The 19,570-nt window shown below is 39.5% G+C and overlaps 1 protein-coding gene across 2 annotated transcripts in view; it reads right to left on the bottom strand.

Annotated features, from left to right (window-relative positions):
- Positions 1–19,570, bottom strand: part of HADHB (hydroxyacyl-CoA dehydrogenase trifunctional multienzyme complex subunit beta) — a 35,682-nt gene that overhangs the window by 14,961 nt on the left and 1,151 nt on the right. Inside the window, exons 2-5 of one of the 2 annotated variants that reach the window (XM_045809254.2) lie at positions 14,117–14,191; positions 13,962–14,006; positions 6,378–6,477; positions 3,276–3,320 (exon numbers count right to left, since the gene is read on the bottom strand). In XM_045809254.2, coding sequence (XP_045665210.1) covers positions 3,276–3,320; positions 6,378–6,477; positions 13,962–14,006; positions 14,117–14,183 — 257 coding nt within the window. In that variant the 5' untranslated portion in view covers positions 14,184–14,191. The remainder of the gene's footprint in view (positions 1–3,275; positions 3,321–6,377; positions 6,478–13,961; positions 14,007–14,116; positions 14,192–19,570) is intronic. The other variant, XM_087863797.1, reaches the window with a different exon arrangement.

Raw genomic sequence — 19,570 nt, forward strand, 5'->3', positions numbered from 1 at the left:
GGTATATTAAATTTAAATTTGGAATATCAATATAAACACATGATTTATGTGTGTGTGTGTGTGTGTGTGTGTGTGTGTGTGTACTTGTCTGGCTCTGCCCACCAACAGAGACTAGAAGCAATAACACTCCAGTCTCTAGTAGGAATAGAATGAGCACATCTTGAACTCAGACTTGGTTTCTTTTTTCTTTTTTTTTTTCTTTTTTGGTGCAAAAATGGTGGTTTTATTAAATTATGGGGACAGAACCCTTGGGCAGAAAGAGCTGCTGTCCCCGGGTTGTCCCCGGGTTGTAAGGGGTGGCTGATTATATACTTGGGAGTTGGGGGAAGGTAAGGAAAAAGGGAGGTTTCAAAAGAAAAGAACTTTCATATGCTGAAGAGAACCTTGTTTTCCCCTCTAGCAAGACATCAACATTAAGATAGTTGGGAGATTCTTGGATGAATTTCACACACACACACACACACACACACACACACACACACACACACGTTTCACCCAGCAGTGGGGGGCTGAGGAGCAGGTTGCAGGGTGTAGAGATAAAATGTGTGAGCTTCAAAAAGAATAATGACTAAGATTAGTTATAACACAATAAATAATATGGGTCGCCTGGCTGGCTCAGTCGGAGGAGCATGCAACTCCTGATCTCGAGGTTGTGAGTTTGAGCCCATGTTGGGCGCAGAGATCACTTAAATAAAATCTTAAAAAACAAAAATAAAACAACACAAAAATTCATGTCTTCATCACTAGAAAAAAAGAGAAAAAAAGAAAGGGAGGGAGGGAGGGAAAGAAGGAAAACTGGTCTTCATAGAAAAATACCAGCCGGGGGCACCTGGGTGGCTCAGCTGGTTGAGCGTCTGCCTTTGGCTCAGGTCGTGATCCCCCCACATCGGGCTCCCTGCTCAGCGGGGAGTCTGCTTCTCCCTCTCCTTCTGTCCCTCCCCCTGCTCGCTGGCTCTCCCACTCTCTCAAGTAAAATCGTAAAAACAAAATACCAGCCAATAAATGCAGGAGGAGTAACAGAATTAGAAAAATCACAAATTTGTGACCTCTAATGTAATAACTGACCCAGGCAAAAACATCAATGAATGCTACAACCACTTAGTGAGAGACTGCTGGGGAACATGGTGCTACCGTATCACTTTACAGATAACTTACTAATTGCAAAACAAAAAATGGTACCTTTAGGAATCAAAAGACCTGGCGGTCTGACCATCATGACTGAGTGGTTAGATTTAGCGTCATACACCATGTGCCTCCTGACATGACAGAATACCATGTGCTTTACCCATAAAGCATCCTTACCGAAACATGTTTAACCCGAATCTAATAAGCAAGCCTCTAGAACTAATTTCCAGTTAATAGGAAATTCAAAAGGGAAGTTAAATATCACCAAGAAGAAACATGCGGAATATGGGACATTCTACGGGAAGGTGGCCTAGACTTTTCAAAAAGTCATTGTCATGTGGGGCGGGGAAGGGGGAGGGAAGAAAACGTTCTAAATCAGAGACTAAAAGAGTCGTATATCCATTTGTAATGTGAACCTCAACTGGGTCCTGATTTGGAGGGAGGAATACTACTCAAAGAAAAGACATTCTTGGAACAATTATGGGGGATTTGACTATGAACTGAACATTAGAAGTAATGGAATCATCTTTATTGTCTTAGCCACAGTAATGACATCGCAGATAGCAGAGAAGATCCTTATTCTCGGGAAATAAACACTGAAGTATTTCAGGCTGAAGTTTCAAGATGTCTGCAACTTACCGTCAAATGCTTCAAACAACATGGACACAACAAATATGGCAAAAGGGTTAACAATGATTAAATCTGGGTAGGAGGTTTTTAGGTTTTCACTGTATTATTCTTTCAATTTTATTGTAGATTTGACCGTTTTTAAAACAAAAAGTTGTGGAAAAACTTGCAAAGCACCAGTCTGGCATCATAATCAGAAATGGCACCAACATCAGAAATAGGAAAACAAGTTGGCTTTAAGGAAAAGATAATTTTTCTTTTTTTAATTTTTATTTTTTTGAGTAGGCTCCACACCCAACACGGGGCTTGAACTCACAACCCTGAGATCAAAAGTCCCATGTTCTACCAATTGAGCCAGCCAGGAGCCCCGATAATTTTTATTTTTGATATGCTATACTTGAAGTGTCTAAGAAAAGAGGTCAAACTCAGAGATTTGGGAGTTCTCCACATAAAAAAATAAAGATTAAGTAGATGAGATTGGTTTTTTTTTTTTTAAGGAAAAGCATGTATACAAAGAAATGCAATGCTGTAAGAATTAAAATTTGCCAAATATTTTTAAGAGAAAGCGGAAGAGATTCAGTTTTTTAAAAAGCAGAGAAGAATCATTCCAAAAAGGGAAGGAAAAGCATTAGGGCATAATACTAAGAAATCAAAGGAAGACAGGGTCAAGTACAGCTGACGGGTCAATGCTAGAGAATACAAAGAGACCCAAGCCAGGGAAAAGACTCGTGCATTTAGTGACCACAAAGCCATTAAAAAGAGAAGCTTCCAAGTACGGTTAATGAAGAACAGTAGGAATGGAAATAATTATTACGAGATTAAGGAGACGGATAGTAAGAAAAGAGAAGCAATTGCTGCTTTCATTCATTCCTAAAGTCTGGCAGCAAGAGAAGAAAAAGAACCAGATGGGCAGAAAGGTCAACTGAAAGGGTTTTTCAAACTAGAAAAGATCTGCGGCTGGTTGAAGAGACAGAGGCAAGGCATCAATAAAAAATGAATGAGATAATGCTTTACATGCTACTCCCACTGCAGAAACAGCCACGTATTTTATGACTCTCCTCAAATTACTCATCCATCTCAATCTCATGTAACCACATCTAATTTTATATTCTTACTTGCTGTACACATGAATCTTCAGGTCTCATTCTAGGCTTCTTTCTAGATAAATATTAGCTGTCTAAGATAATCATCAGATAGATAGATATATATTGTATTTACTCTGATCAGTTATACTGGCTAGCTAGCTACAGCACCCCTTAAAGAATACTGTCGTGCCAAGAGATTGTCAAGCCTGCAAAATAAACATTTCTGATACCTACCAGCTGCTTGAATTTGTACTGCACACATGGATGAAAGGACGCATAAAGAAATCTTGAAAAGGCCAGTAAATATTTGTTTCTCGCCACAAAAAAGTTAATATATCCTAGATACGGAAATTCTATTAAACATGTTGTTTCATGTGTAAAAGCTAGAGACAGTACTTTTAATGAAATAAGAACTAAAATAAAACTGCATTTACTTACGAAAGTGCTGCTCTAGCCAAATCATGTGGCATCAGGTCCTTATACCTGGGGAAAGAAAACAAGCAACTTAGGGGCGCCTGGGTGGCACAGCGGTTAAGCTACTGCCTTTGGCTCAGGGCGTGATCCTGGCGTTATGGGATCGAGCCCCACATCAGGCTCTTCCACTATGAGCCTGCTTCTTCCTCTCCCACTTCCCCCTGCTTGTGTTCCCTCTCTCGCTGGCTGTCTCTATCTCTGTCAAATAAATAAATAAAATCTTTATAAAAAAAAAAAAAGAAAAAGAAAACAAGCAACTTAAACTAAAAGCCTAAAACTTTAAAAATGTTTTCATTCTATCTGAAATCCGTAGAGATAACATCTAACACGTGCTGCTGCAAATGTACTGCATTTTGCTATTGAGGGCGGTCCACCACTTTCAACGAAGCCACAGTGTGACTACTATTTGTGATCCTTACTAATCTGGCAAGCCTAAACTCCTTCTGAGCTGGCTAAGAATCTAACAAGGACGTGGCCCAGTATCTTCCTTTTCAGCACGACATATGTTACATGCTCTTTAAAACTAAACTCCACCTTTTAAGTCCTCTTTAATTTTTAAAATATGTTATTTATTTTGTAATGCCCAAAGGGACATGCAGGATGTATTAGGACTTTAAGAAACTTTTTGAAGTAATCTGAGATTCATGACAGAACTGGAAAGATAGAACAGAGCTCCCGAGTACCGTCTGCCCGGCTCCCCCTAATGCTAATACCCTGTGGCACATGGTGCACTAGTCAACACCAAGAAGTCAGCATTGGCACAAGACTATTCACTAACTGCTGACTTTATCTGGGTCTCACCAGTTTTTTCTACTAATTCCCTTTCTGGTCTGTTCCAAGACCAAACCATGCCTTTAGTGGTCATGCCTCTGTTTCCTCCAATCTGTGACAGTTTCTCAGCCTTTTCTTGTCCTTTGTGACCTTGGCACATGAAGACTAGGGTCATGGGTTTGGGGGAAGAATACCACAGAGGTAAGTGCCCTTCTCATTGCTTCGTATCAGCACGTACAGGATGGCAAGATGACTTATTACTAGTGATGTTACACTGATCATCCGTCTTCTCCACTATCTTTCCCTTTCTGTACTCAACTTGAGTACGGAAGGAGTCACTAGTCCTGCCCTCACTCAAGGGGAGGAGAATTAAGATCCACTTCCTGGTGGAAGGAATAACAAAGGAGTTGTGGACATATGTTAAAAGCATCACAGTAATTAATAAATATTTGGGGGACAGAGTTTGAGGCTACGCAAATACCTTGTTTCTCAACACTTCCCACCCATTGATTTTAGCATTTAGTTGTAGAATTTGCTTGCAGCAATTACTACCGTGTGTGCTAATGGTGATTTATTGATTCTCCTGGTTCCTTCTACATTTATTACCTGAAATTCTTTGGTAAAGATGATGTGTCCCTTCTCTCTCATGTATGTATTCATTCAATCACTTATTTATATCGGGTTGGACTCATACAAATATTTATCCTTTGGGTCATGATGTAACACTCTGTAACCACCACTTCAGCATTACTTCTAGAAGAAAATACTCTCTAGATTCTAAACCGTATGTTTAAAAAAGAACGCTTACTGTTTGTGTGTGTGTCCATGTATAAGCATGTAACTTCCACAAACGATGGCACTATACACACTGCTTTGCACCTTGCTCTTTACACTTCATATATCTTCAAGATCTTTCTGTATTAGTACATAACGATAGGCCTCACTATTTTTAGCAGGTGCCTAACATTCCCCAGTGCATTTCTAAGTTAGTAACTGCTTGTTCAAAATACGAACATCAAAACAACCTAAATGGAACAGAACTATTGTTTTATTTAGTTTGAACCTAGTTACCAAAGTCTATTAGCTTTTGGACAGACTGGGCCTCACTTGGGGGACAGAAAAGGAGAAGAAAAGTCTAAGGAGAACAGCAGTTTGGTTCTGGGAAATTATTGTACACACCTAGGATCATCCTGGTTCCACTGACTTGGGGTTGTGCTATGCTGGGATTTGGACCAGCCTATCAATCGCAATTCTGATCATTTCCAGGAAGCAAAGCAATGAATTAAAGGCCCTTATAAAGGGGCGCCTGGGTGGCGCAGCGGTTAAGCGCCTGCCTTCGGCTCAGGGCGTGATCCCGGCGTTCTGGGATCGAGCCCCACATCAGGCTCTTCAGCTATGAGCCTGCTTCTTCCTCTCCCGCTCCCCCTGCTTGTGTTCCCTCTCTCGCTGGCTGTCTCTATCTCTGTCAAATAAATAAATAAAATCTTTAAAAAAAAAAATAAATAAATAAAGGCCCTTATAAATACCTGTGGGCCCACAGCCTCAGTATTCAAACTTCTGAATAAGCACAGAAACAATGTATGTATTTCCAGACAAGGAAAGCACATCTCTGTTGAAACCAAGGTATCTGGACCCACACCAGGTTTTTAAAATAGGGCTGGTTCAATCTAAAAGTACACTAGGCTTATTCATGAGAAAGGAGGGAAAACAAATTTTGCCATATTATTTTACCACTGGCTTGACTTACCCTGTATTGATTTTATAAAAATGCTATCCATTCATTGGTCCACTAACAATAGTATTACCTACTGGGTTACATTTACAAAGACCACTTTTTTTTTTTTTTTTTTTTTTTTTGAGACACAGGGAGAGAGAGAGAGAGAGAGCGCGAGCCCGCAGGCACAAGTAGGGAGGACGGTCAGAGAGAGAGGGAGAAGCAGACGCTCCACCGAGGAGGGAGCCCGATGGGGGGCTTGATCCCAGGACCCTGAGATCACAACCTGACCCGAAGGCAGACGCTTAACGATTGAGCCACCCAGGTGCCCTTACAAAGACCACTTTTCAAAGTATCTCAAAAGAAGAAGTAAATAAAGTATGTGGGGTGATGGATGTGTTAATTAATGCGACTGTAGTAATTATTTCACAATGTATACATATATTAAATCATCACGGTTATAAAAATTTAAAAATCATGTTGTACAACCTAAATACATACAATTTTTATTTTCCAATCATACCTGAATAAAGCTGGGGGAAAAATAGAAAAAAAGAAGAGCACAATCATTTCATACTTACGAAGTGCCTGACTGCAAAAACGGAATGCGAACGCCATCCACCACCACGATATTCCGCATGTTGGGTTTCGCTAAGGTTTTCTTTGATTTGGTCTGGGCGGCTTTAAGATAAAGTTCAAAAAACTGTTAATTCAAATATACGAAATCAGATGACTTTTTACATTTTTAAAGTCAAACATTCTAAGCAGAATTACCTCATTCAACGCCAAGTTGCATTTGCCATTTACCAAACCACTTCAATTAAAAAAAAAAAAATGCTACGAAAGGGACTAGCATTTACAAGTTTCCAAACAATAAATTTAAGGTAAATACAGAGATTATACCTAATGATGAGAGTATTCATAGCATTAAGAAAACCGTCTCTTTTTACCAAATGTTTGACAATCTATCATATTGAAAACAACCAACATGACACATGTCTGTCCTTAATATTAGAAGTCAAAGGGCACCTGCCTGGCTTGGTCAGTAGAGCATGTGAATCTTGATCTCTGGGTTGTAAGTTCGAGCCCCGTGTTGGGTGTAGAAAAAAAATAAAAATCTGGGGTACCTGGGTGGCTCAGTTAGTTAAGCACCTGCCTTCAGCTCAGGTCATGATCCCAGGGCTCTGGGATCAAGCCCCACGTCAGGCTCCCTGCTCAGCGGGGAGCCTGCTTCTCCCTCTCTGTCTGCTGCTCTCCCTGCTTGTGCGTGTGTGCATGCTCGCTCGTGCTCTCTCTCTCTCACATGCATGCACTCTAATAGATAAATAAAATCTTTAAAAAATAAAATCTTAAAAAGAAGAAAAAATTCCAATAGTTGATACATAACTCTTCACATAGCTTAGTATTCTTGTGTTTTCATGCAGAAACAAAAGCCATCTGGTTGGTGTCTACTGCCATTCTGCAAAAACCTAGAATGCTTCCTAATTCTGTTTGACTCAATTTGTCTACTTTCTTTTTTTTTTTTTTTAAAGATTATTTATTTATTTGACAGAGAGACAGCCAGCGAGAGAGGGAACACAGCAGGGGGAGTGGGAGAGGAAGAAGCAGGCTCCTAGCGGAGGAGCCTGATGTGGGGCTCGATCCCAGAACGCCGGGATCACGCCCTGAGCCGAATGCAGACGCTTAACGACTGTGCCACCCAGGCGCCCCTGTCTACTTTCTAACATGAAAAGAGCAACCTTTGTGCCAGTATAGGACTGGCACAAAAACAGACTCAGGTCAATGGAACAGAATAGAGAGCCCAGAATTAAACCCACGCTTATATGGTCAATTAATCTATGACAAAAGAGGCGAGAATATACAACGGGGAAAAACAGTCTCTTAAACAAATGGTGCTGGAAATTGGACAGTTACATGTAAAAGAATGAAACTGGATCACTTTCTTCCAGCATACACCAAAATAAACTCAAAATTGGTTAAAGACCTAAATATGAGCCTGAAACTATAAAGCTGCTAGAAGAGAGCACAGGCAATAATTTCTCTGACATCAGCTATACCAGTAATCTTTCTAGATGTCTCCCAAGGCAAGGGAAACAAAAGCAAAAATAAACTAATGGGACAAAACAAAAAGCTTTTACGCAGCAAAGGAAACCATCAACAAAACGACAAGGCAGGGGGGCCTGGGTGGCCCAGTCGGTTAAGCATCTGACTCTTGGTTTCAGCTCAGTTAATGATCTTGGGGTCGTGACACTGCACCCCATATCAGGCTCCTCCCATTCAGTTCGGAATCAGCTTTAGATTCTCTCTCCCCCTCTGCCCCCTTCCCCCTACTTGCACGCTCTCTCAAGAAAAAAAAAAAGGCAAAATATATAAAGAACTTACACAACTCAACACCAAAAAACCCCCAATAATCTGATTACAAATGCGCAGAGAACCTGAACAGGTATTTTTTCCAAAGAAGACATACAAATGGCCAACAGACACATGAAAAGATGCATTAACACCACTAATCAACAGGCAAATGCAAATCAAAACGACAATGAGATTTCACCTTATACCTGTCAGAATGGCTAAAATAAAAAAGATAAGAAATAACAAGTATTAATGAGGATGTGGAGAAAAAGGAGCCTTTATTCACTGTTGGGGGAAATCCAAATTGGTGCAGCTACTGTGGAAGACAGTATGGAGGTTCCTCAAAAAATTAAAAATAGAAAATACCATAACAATCTAGTAATTCCACTACTGGGTATTTACCCAAAGAATATGAAAACACTAATTCAAACGGATAATACGCACTCCTATGTTTATTGCAGCAGTATTTACAATAGCCAAGGTATGGAAGCAACCCAAGTGCCTACCCATAAATGAATGGAGAAGATGTGTGTATACACACAATGGAGTATTAAAAAAAAAAAAGAATGATATCTTGGCATCTGCGACATGGATGAGCCTAGAGGGTATAATGCTAAGTGAAAGAAGTCAGAGAATGACAAATACCACGTGATTTCACTCATATGTAGAATTCAAGAAACAAAACAAATGAACCAAGAAAAAAAAGAGAGAAAAAAACCCCAGACTCTTAATTAAGAGAACAAACTAGTGGTTGCCAGAGGGGAGGTAGGTGGGGGGAGAGGTGGTGGAACAGGTGAAGGGGATCAAGCGTACACTTATCTTGATGAGCACTCAGTCATGTACAGAACTGCTGAGCCATTACATTGTACACCTGAAACCAGTAACACTGTGTGTTAATTATACTTCAATAAAAAAGAACAACCTTTCTCAATTTTTTAATTAAAAAAGGAAAACATGAATATATGCTTGTGGCAGAAAAACAACAACAACAAAAAACAAAAACTAAACTAAAATATGGAGAGTAAAAACTAAAGTTCTTTTTTTTTTTTTTTAAGATTTTATTTATTTATTCGACAGAGATAGAGGCAGCCAGCGAGAGAGGGAACACAAGCAGGGGGAGTGGGAGAGGAAGAAGCAGGCTCATAGCAGAGGAGCCTGATGTGGGGCTCGATCCCACAACGCCGGGATCACGCCCTGAGCCGAAGGCAGACGCTTAACCGCTGTGCCACCCAGGCGCCCCAAAAGTTCTCTCTTGATGTCCTCCCCTGCCATATTATTTCCTTTGGGTTAGATACTGTTAATTTGGTGTATATACTTTCAAACTTTTTTTCTTTTAATTCATGTACATGCATACGCTTACGTGTTAGGTATATTTTTCTGAACTTACCACACCTACTAATATCATAAAGAACTACTTATGATAAATATCCCTGATCAACTTGAAGAAAATAATAGTCAAAGGTAGGAGTCACGATAAAATGGGGTACATAGATTTCCCCGGCAGCTGTAATGGAGATGTTCTGGTGAAGGACATAAAGGCACAGGAGTATAAGCAAGCGGACTGTGGCAAACCCAAGCATGTGGTGCTAAAAGCCAGGATAAAGGCAGCATCAGTGTGAATGCAAAGAAATGGCCCAATACAAGGGATTTTATAAAGGAAGATGTGGTATCCTGGTGACCAATCAGAAATGGAAAGAAAGGGGGCGCCTGGGTGGCACAGCGGTTAAGCGTCTGCCTTCGGCTCAGGGCGCGATCCCAGCGTTGTGGGATCGAGCCCCACATCAGGCTCCTCCACTGTGAGCCTGCTTCTTCTTCTCCCACTCCCCCTGCTTGTGTTCCCTCTCTCGCTGGCTGTCTCTATCTCTGTCAAATAAATAAAAAAAATCTTAAAAAAAAAAAAAGAAATGGAAAGAAAGGAAAACAGGATTATAAAGGAAGCTTTCGAGATTAAGAAAACCTAACCATTCTGTACAGAGTCAGTACTAGTTTGGGAAGAAAGAGGACTTCACTTGTAAACATGCTAACTTTGAAGTGATGGAGAGATACCCAGGTGGATATGTCCATTTGACAGGTAAAGCTCTAAAGAGAAGTGACGTACAGACAGGACAGCCAAAGATATTTGCAGTTTAGAAGGAGGAGAAAAACAGAGACAGATTTTATAGTGCCTGCTCACCCATTACACCCTCTAAAGGGAGCTGCTCTGCTTAGAGTCCCTGCCAAGGGGCAGCCACAGACACCATGTCCCTAAGCCCACAGCCAAAGCTAATTAGATTCCAGGTGCGTACTGGACCACCAAGAGTCAATCCACAGAGTGGCCAGCCGGTAACCCGTGTCATCTACCGAAAGCGGTAAGCAATGCCAGTCAGACTCTCTCTCTTAAGAATCTACACAAAGAAGCATAAAGAAAAACACTAATTAGTTGAAGCTAAAAGGAAGCCATGAAGAAAAACCAGGGTACTGGTAAACTGAGGTCACTTGTAAGCCAGTTATGCAGCAGCAAAAAGCTTCAGTGAGCAAAGAAGCCAGCAGGAAGAGTGAAGGATATAAAGAGAGAAGTAGCAAAGTCAGGAAAGGGACATACTATCTGGCCATGAGAAAGACAAAGTAGCCGGCCTCTAGGGCTGCCTGGTTCCTAACACCTCCCCAGCTGTTGTACACTCCAGCCCTCCTACCCTTCACTTGAGCGGGTCCATTACTCACAATTAAAGACACGTGGCTTTGTGACCGCCCTACAGTCAGAGGGCACAGAGAAGATGTGCGACAGAAGGTAAACTTGAGAGGCAGCAGGAGAGTCAGAAGAGAACAGCGCATGACAGCAAAAGCAGGAGAGTATCAAGGAGCACAAGATGGTCAAATGTTTCAATCCTCGAGGAGAATGAGGACTGGAAAGAGGCCACTGAATTAAAAGATTTGCAGATTACTCATGACTGACCTTGGAGAGAATAAAGCAATAAGGGGAAGTCAGATGACATGCCATCATGTCATTGCACTGACCTCATGTCCCTTTTATGTACTGACAGATAAAATACAAATTCCTGACTCTTCTAATGAATTCCCTCCTCTACTAGGTTCCACCTTAACCATCCCAAAGAATTTCCCCCTCCTCAACATGTAGTAAGATGAGCAAGCCCCCAGTCCCTCACGCTACTCATTTGCTCATTTCAACGTCCCTGCCTTTATTCATCTACCCTCCCATCTGAGAGGCCTCTTCTGTCCATCTAATTCTTACTTACCCTGCAAGGCCTAGTTCACATTCCACCTCCTAGTAAAGCCTTCCCTGGTAACTACGGTTACCTGTAGTTCCTGCCTCTGAACTTCTGTGGCAACCTCTGGGGCAAAAACTGGCTATTCTAAACAATTTAGCATATTATAAAGTAATTAATGCTGCAAGCCACATTTAAAAATAATATTCATTATTCATTATTCATTATGTAGTGAACAGTCACCCAAAGGACTCTCATTCTGTTTCTTGTGCACACTGGCTGCTACCCACATCAGAATTTTCTCAAAGGCTCTTTTTTATGTATTCCATAGTATATGGGCACACAATACCAATGTCTTACAACTATCTGAGTTGGGAGTTAAAATATCTGGGTTCTAGTCCCTGCCCTACCAAAACTTCATTATTTGCTGGACTAGATGACCTCCTCCCAACAGCAAAACCTAGAATTCTATGGCTGATATACATTCTATATTTTACACATACAGTTAAAGTCAAAGCAGATAAAATATGTGTCATTTATTATCCCAGTGGGAGGGGTGTATATGTGTGTATGTGTGTGTGTGTGTGTGTTTATAAAGACAAAGATACATAACAAATAGATATATAACCATGGAATCAGTCAAAATTTCCATCAGACACTTAAGTCCACCTAAATACTGAAAATCACATCAAGAAATTCTGCTATCGGGGCGCCTGGGTGGCACAGCGGTTAAGCGTCTGCCTTCGGCTCAGGGCACGATCCCAGCGTTGTGGGATCGAGCCCCACATCAGGCTCCTCCGCTATGAGCCTGCTTCTTCCTCTCCCACTCCCCCTGCTTGTGTTCCCTCTCTCGTTGACTGTCTCTATCTCTGTCGAATACATAAATAAAATCTTTAAAAAAAAAAGATTAAAAAAAAAAAAAGAAATTCTGCTATCCCTCTATTCTAAGTCTTCATCCTAAGAGTTCTGTCAAGCAGGGACATTCACATGAGCTTCAAGAGGAATATGTTATAAAATTACTGCAACCTAAAACCTGTTCAGCATAAGCCTGCTCCCTCCCCACAAAGTAGTTGGTCACATTCCTTTGTCTTATCATGTGCTTTCTCGTATACAATCTCTAGCAGTGCTAACACAAATCACTGTTAGACTACCAGGGATAGAAAAAGGCTCCAGTCTCACAAGGGCTTACAGTATAGCTGAGGAGACAGAAACACAAGAACAATTAAAGAATAGTATAAAGAAAAATGCTCTAAATGCCAGATAAACGTTCTCCCTCTGTTGGTATTCAGTTTGACCTTTTCCCAGTTGTCAAGAATCAGGTCCATTTGTGTGCAAGCAAAAGCATGAGGGCAAACATCTGAATTAGGGAAAAGGTAAATGAGACAAAAAGGAATTATCTTCATGAAGCTAAGAAAAATCCATATCCTAGCTAGAATTTAGAGGCCAGAAGCAATATAATTGTTACATAACAACATGAAACTTCACTACGTGGGATTAGGTAATAGACCTCTAACAATATACTATATGTAAAATATAAAAATATCATCTTACACTCCTATTGGGTTTAGTTTTCAAAGTACTTTGAGATATCTTCATAACTTGAGGATAACAAGCCTAGAATTATTCTTTTTTGGACAAAGAAATTAGAACACAGGGAAGTAAAGTGACCAGTTCAAGGCTACAGTGCCCAGAAAGAGACAGAACTGGAAAAGAGAAGAGGTCTTCTGAATTCCGGTGAAGTGCTTTTCTATCAAACTATTATCCAAGTAGAAATAACATAATAAAACCAAAATCATAAGTCAGAGGTCACACTGGAGGACCTGGGCAAAGAGAATAATGGTATGAACACGTCAGAGTGTTTTTAGCTCTGACCAGTGAAGATACATACCTACAATGGGTATAGGTTACCTATGCTGGGTTTACCAAGTCTATAAGACCGTATAAAATCAACACATTTCCCCACTTTTTCATTTCATATTGACTAAATAACATTCTCTTATTTTTTCTAAAGATCTTATTTATTTGAGAGAAGCAGAGGGAGAGAGAGCAAGCGAGCACAAGCAGGCGGTACGGCAGAGGGGGAAGGAAAAGCAGACTCCCCGCTGACAAGAGAGGCTGATATGGGGATTGATCCCAGGACCCCAGGATCGTGACCTGAGCCGAAGGCAGACACTTAACTGACTGAGCCACCCAGGCGCTCCCAACAACATTCTTTTATTTACTAGTTCTCCAGTCACCCACATTTCAGGAATGGGTCTTTCTTATATATGTTCATTATTAGAGAAGCCTATCACAAGGTGCAAATCTAAAAATTTGATTTTGCCTCAAAAATGTCTGTATGGTAATCATCTCCAGGACTGACAGCTGAATAAACTGGCCAGCAAGGTTCACAGAACTGCCAGGATTCCAGCAGCAGCCTCCTGTCAACCCCACACCATGCAACATCGTCACCGGTTAGCTCTATATTGTTTTAATTTGAAGGCAATAGTGATGTTCCCGTTACTTATAAAAAAGGGAGAATGTGCAAATTAGTCTTGGTTTTTATTCAGAATTCACAGATCTAGAATCTAACATTTAAACCAGAAATGTTTATTTTATAAATTACTGTACCTGGGGCAGCTCGTAGCTGGGAGGAACAGCTCAGAGGTCTTACAGCTGGAAGATAAAATAAATTGTTTACAAAAAGCAGTACAATTCAATGCCTGTGTAAGATGCTTATAAATCTAAATCTCATTCTAAAAAAAGAAAGAAGAAATTAAACTTACAAAATTGGAGGGCCCATTTTGATGTATTGGGAAGATTTTTAAATGTGTAAGTCAAGATGGAAGTCATTCTGAAATCTGAAAAGAGAACAAAAATATATCCTGGGTTATATGAACAATTTGTGGCTTATAGTCTATGATCTCAGATAATCTTATCCATGGTTAACTATAAAGTACTTTAAATTTAACGTATTATCAACTAACTATCCTTCCTCTAATAATAGTCTTATAGCTACACTGACATGGCTTCCATAGTGTGCAAATGACAATTTTAAGCATTACTATACTCTTATGTAAGAGATTAGAAAACTGAAGCATACAGGGATTGAGTGACCTGTCCAAAGATCCACAGCTAATAAAAGGCAGAGCTGGGATCTGAAGCCAGTCAGTCTAGCTCCAGAGCGTATGTCCTTCTCTAGGGCCAAAGGAGTAGAGAGGTTGCTGGACATGACCATGAAGCCACCAACGTTAATTTGCTGACTTTGAAGGCTGTATTGTGATTACTGCCTTGTGCACGTTCATATGTGGGTGAATGTACACTAAAGTATTCAGGGGTGGTGTAGTTGCTAGCAACTTACTTCCAAATGCTGTAAGAAAAAAAAAAGTTTGTGTATTGCACTTGCTACTTTTTAAGAATTTTCATTATTTAAGAGAGAGAGTGCGAGCTAGAAGGAGAGGGAGTGGGAGAATGAATCTGAAGCAGACTCCACACTGAGCATAGAGCCTGATGGGGGGGCTCAATCTCAGATCCCAAAATCATGACCTGAGCTGAAACCAAGAGTTGGCTGCTTAAATGACTGAGCCACCCAGGCCCCCCCCCACTTGCTACTTTTTAATTAGCTTCCTATTATTTCAAAAGAATTTTAAAAATATTAAAACCCTACATATTAAAAAAATATTTAAAATATATTAGCCGCTCCCCTAAATTCTTAAAAAATGAATTCTTACAAATCAGTAAGGAAAAAAATGGGCCAAGGACATGAACACACTGTTCATAGAAATGGAAATACCGAACGGCTCTTAGATATATGAAAAGAAGTTCAATCTCATTCCTAAAAGAAATGCAATCGAAACCACACAGAGAGATACAGTATTTGACCTGTGATATTGGCAAAGACTGGAAGGTCTGATGTACTGTGTGCTAATATGCACAAACATACAGCTGCTGAGAGGCCAAGCTGGAGAAATCCCTATGGAGGGCAACTTGGCAATTAACTGTCAAAACTATAACTGCATCAAATTTTTGATCCAGCAATTCTACTTCCAGTTCCAGGATGTTACTGATGCACATGGGACATCATGCATGTCACCACAGTTTGTAACAGCAAAATATCAGAAGAATAAATAATAGGGAATTGGTTACGAAAACCACACTAACCACCCAAAAAAATACTATGCAGCTATGAAAGATAAGGAAATGGTTATGTACCAATATGGAACCATGTTAACCTGTATTAAGTGAAAAAAGCAAGGTGTAAAATAGTGTATAGCTACTACTGTTCATGTCAAAAAGAGGAAAAATAATATATATATTTCCTGGTATCTATATCAAATACCCCTGAAAGTAGAAATAAGACGTTAAAAAGGAAGAAAACTGATTAACTAGAGGATAGGGTGTAAGGAAGACTTGTCATTGTCCATCTTTTATAATTTCTTAATTTTGAAATACGTTTTAACTTAAAAAAAAAAAGGTAAGAATAAGCTGGTGAAATTTGCCTATGAAGGCTGTGGTAGCCAGTCCCCAAGATGGCCCCCAATAATCTCCACCTTTTGGTATTCATACCCTTGTATAGTCGCCCCCAACACTGTACCACAGTTGGTCTGTGTAAACAAAATATGTCAGAAGTGATGGTATGTCACTTCTGAGATTAAGCTATAAGGAACACCGGAGCTTTGCTCTTATTCTTTCTCTTCAATCACTACTCACTCTAGGGGAAGCCAGCTGGCACATCTCTAACAGCCCTATGAAGTGATTCACATGGTGAGGACTGCCACCTCCTGCCAACAGTCACCTGAACTTGGAAGTGGATCCTCAAGCACAGGCAAGGTCTCAGATGATGACTGCCCTGGCCAACATTCTGACTGACCTCATGAGAAATTAAGTCAGAACCCAACTAAGTCAACCCCAGAAGCTGTATGAGATAAATTTTTATTGTTTTGGTCTGCTAAATTTTGGGGTAATTCGTACACAAATACAACAGTTAATATAAAAGCCTTAAAAAGATAGATAGTATAGGGGCGCCTGGGTGGCTCAGTCGGTTGGGCATCTGCCTTCAGCTCAGGTCATGATCTCAGGGTCATGGGCTCAAGCCCCACATTGGCTCTCTGTTGAGCAGGGAGTCTGCTTCTCCCTCTTACTCTCTCCCAAATAAATGAACCGAATCTTTGAAAAAAAGTAGATAATATAAAAGTCTTGTTTAACTTCTCTTGGGTCTTTATAGACTAAAAAGAGGATGCCCTAGGACCTTAAAAAAAAAAAGAAAATCACATTTTCCCAAATATGTGGTTTGAGAAGAGTTGAAGGAATCCAAACTCTAGGCTCACCAGCCTGGGGATATTCAAAAGACTCCCAATGGGCTCCACACTCAGCATGGAGTCTGCTTGGGACACACTCTCTCTGCCCCTTCTGCTGTCCCTCTCTCTCTAAAATAAATAAATCTTAAAAAAAAAAAAAAAAGATTCTCTCCCTCTCAAAAAAAAAGATAATATTTCAAATAAGTGGGGAAAAGAATTATTCACCGAATTTGTTGGGGAAATGGCTAATCATCTGGAAAAACCCTTAGGTCCATAACTCATACATGTACAAATCAATTCCAGATGTGATTAATCATATATATATATATGATTATATATATATATTATATATATATATATATAATACATATATAAAACTATAAAAGCACTAGAAAAGGGTATCGGAGAATATTTTTATAGTCCTATACAGGGAAAGGTTTCCAACATATGGCACAAAACCCAGAGGTCATAAAGGAAAAGAGTAAATAATGGCTCTAATTAGATAAACACGTAAAATATCTACACAGCAAAAGATACTAAAATAAAGTTAAAAGGCAAACAACAGATTCAGAGAAAATATTTGTAAAACGTGTAACAAAGGGTTAATATCCATAACCCATAAAGAACTATTACAAATTATAGCAAAAAGAGAAACAATCTATAATGGAATCTGTGGTTTTCACCCAAATATCCATTTGACTCCATTATGCAATTGCTATATGTAGTTTACATGTGATTGAATCCAGCCCAACTCCAGGCTTTAAACCAATCAGAATAATTTCATTCTCTTTGCCAAGGTCATTGGTTCAGGTAACCGAGGCCTAAAACAACGGTGCATGGTATTGATTGATTTAGGGATAATAATTAGGTCAGTCTGACATTCCAGTCAGTATTCTGCCTGGAATTCTGGAACATAAATCTTTCCTTCTGAGGCTTGGCACAACTACCACAGTTTGCAAACATGGAAAAAGCTAGTCTAAGCATACAGCTGATCGATCCCAAAGGAGGACAGAGCTGAGAATTTCCGAAAAGGAAACTAGGGCCCTAACTGAATCATACCCGAAACCCATCCTCCCTTTGTGCTTTCCAGTTGGTAGACAATAAATCCCCTTGAACAAGACAATTTGAGTTGAATTTTGTTATTTGCAACTAAAAGGCTCCTTAGTGATACATGACTAAAAGAGGAAAAGCAAATGAGCAATTCACAGACATATGTGTCAAATAAACAAAATTTTAAATGTTCAACCTAACAATAAAAACTTTTTTTTAATTAAAACAAGGTATCACTATGGGGTTGTAAAATTGGCAAAAATTAACAACATGGTTAACACATAATTCTAGTAAGAATGGATTTAGGCACTTCCATATACAGTTGATAAAAGTGTAAACTGCTAAGGTTTTGGAAGGCAATTGTTAGTTACCTAATAAAATTTAAATTGTGAAATTCTGAGCCCAGTAATTCCTCTAATTGGTCTTTAACCGATAGAAATACTCGAGATATATGTCTAGCATACATAGATCTCTGGCCTATAGAAATATTCAAACTGTTCACTGTACACTGGAACTCATCTAAATGCACCCCAGTAGGAAATGGTTAAATAAATCACAGTACAAACATACCATGGAACACTGTGCAGCAGTTTGGAAAGAAAAATGAAAAACACGATATACATGTACATACTAACATAGAAAGATGTCCGCAATATACATTAAGTGAAAAAGCAAACTGCAGAATAATATGTATAGTAAGACACCATTTTTATGACAGAAGGAAAAACAAAGTCCATAAAGCTAAGAGTCTATATATGGAAGGAATAAAGAGGAGCTTTCATTTTATATTCTTCTATCTTCTCAAAAAAATTGTTACAATGAGCATTTTATTTTTTAGGTACAGTGTAATTCTAGTTTCATTTAAAATCTACATATTAATATATAAATATATAAATGTATACAAATGCATAAAAAACGTCCAGAAAAATACATAGCAAAATGTTTCTGTTTTTTTTTTTTAAGCAAAATGTTAATAGTAGTTATCTCTGGGTGGTGGAATTATAGGTGTATTTATTTTCTTCTCTGTAGTTTCTGAAAAATAATATTAATTCAATAATTAATTAAAAATACGTTTCAAAAGAAAGAGAGACTAAGCAAACTATCCTATGGGAGGGCTGACCTTTATTGTCATTTGCTATAAGCTTTAGGAAATAGACCTTTTTGACTCAGGATTTAGGAAGCATGGAAACTCAAGCAGAGTAGGCTGGAGTAAGCTGTGGAACTACAGAAAGACGCATGAAGTTCAGGCACTTGGCAGTAAGGGAAAGGAAGGTGCTAGGCAAGTAATGAAAGCAAAATGGGGGGTGCCTGGTTGGTTCAGTTAAGCGTCTGCCTTAGGCTCAGGTCATGACTCAGGATCCTGGCATCAAGCTCCACATCCGGCTACCTGCTCACCCAGGAGACTGCTTCTCCATCTCCCTCTGCCCCCACCCCAGCTCATGCTCACTCTCTCTCTCATAAATAAATACAATCTTAAAAAAAAAAAAAAAGCAAAATGGAGTGGCTTAAGAGCTCACTGTTAACACTATCATTAAGACACAATATAATGGAAGGGCACAGAGTCTAAAACCAGACTGTCTAAATCCAAATCCTGGCTCCACCCTAGTTTTATGATTAAATTCTTTCTGTCTTAAAGTAAGATGTAGATAATTCATCTGTAAAATGTAGATAATCCCAATACCTATCTTGTAGGGTTGCTGTGAGAAATAATTAAATTAATACACACAAAGCACTTAGTACAATGCCTGATACATAGCAAGGGTCATACATGTTTGCTATTAATATTACTGGGTAGTGGTATAAATGTACCTAGTTCCCCTCTATGTAACATGCTACAATAAGAAGCCTAACATTTCTGCCCTGATGGAGCTTCTGATTTCGTTGAGAGTGCGA

Source organism: Ursus americanus, chromosome 7 (assembly GCF_024610735.1).
Source record: "Ursus americanus isolate L20-20 chromosome 7, mUrsAme1.1.p, whole genome shotgun sequence".
In the NCBI taxonomy this organism is placed as follows: Eukaryota; Metazoa; Chordata; class Mammalia; order Carnivora; family Ursidae; genus Ursus; species Ursus americanus.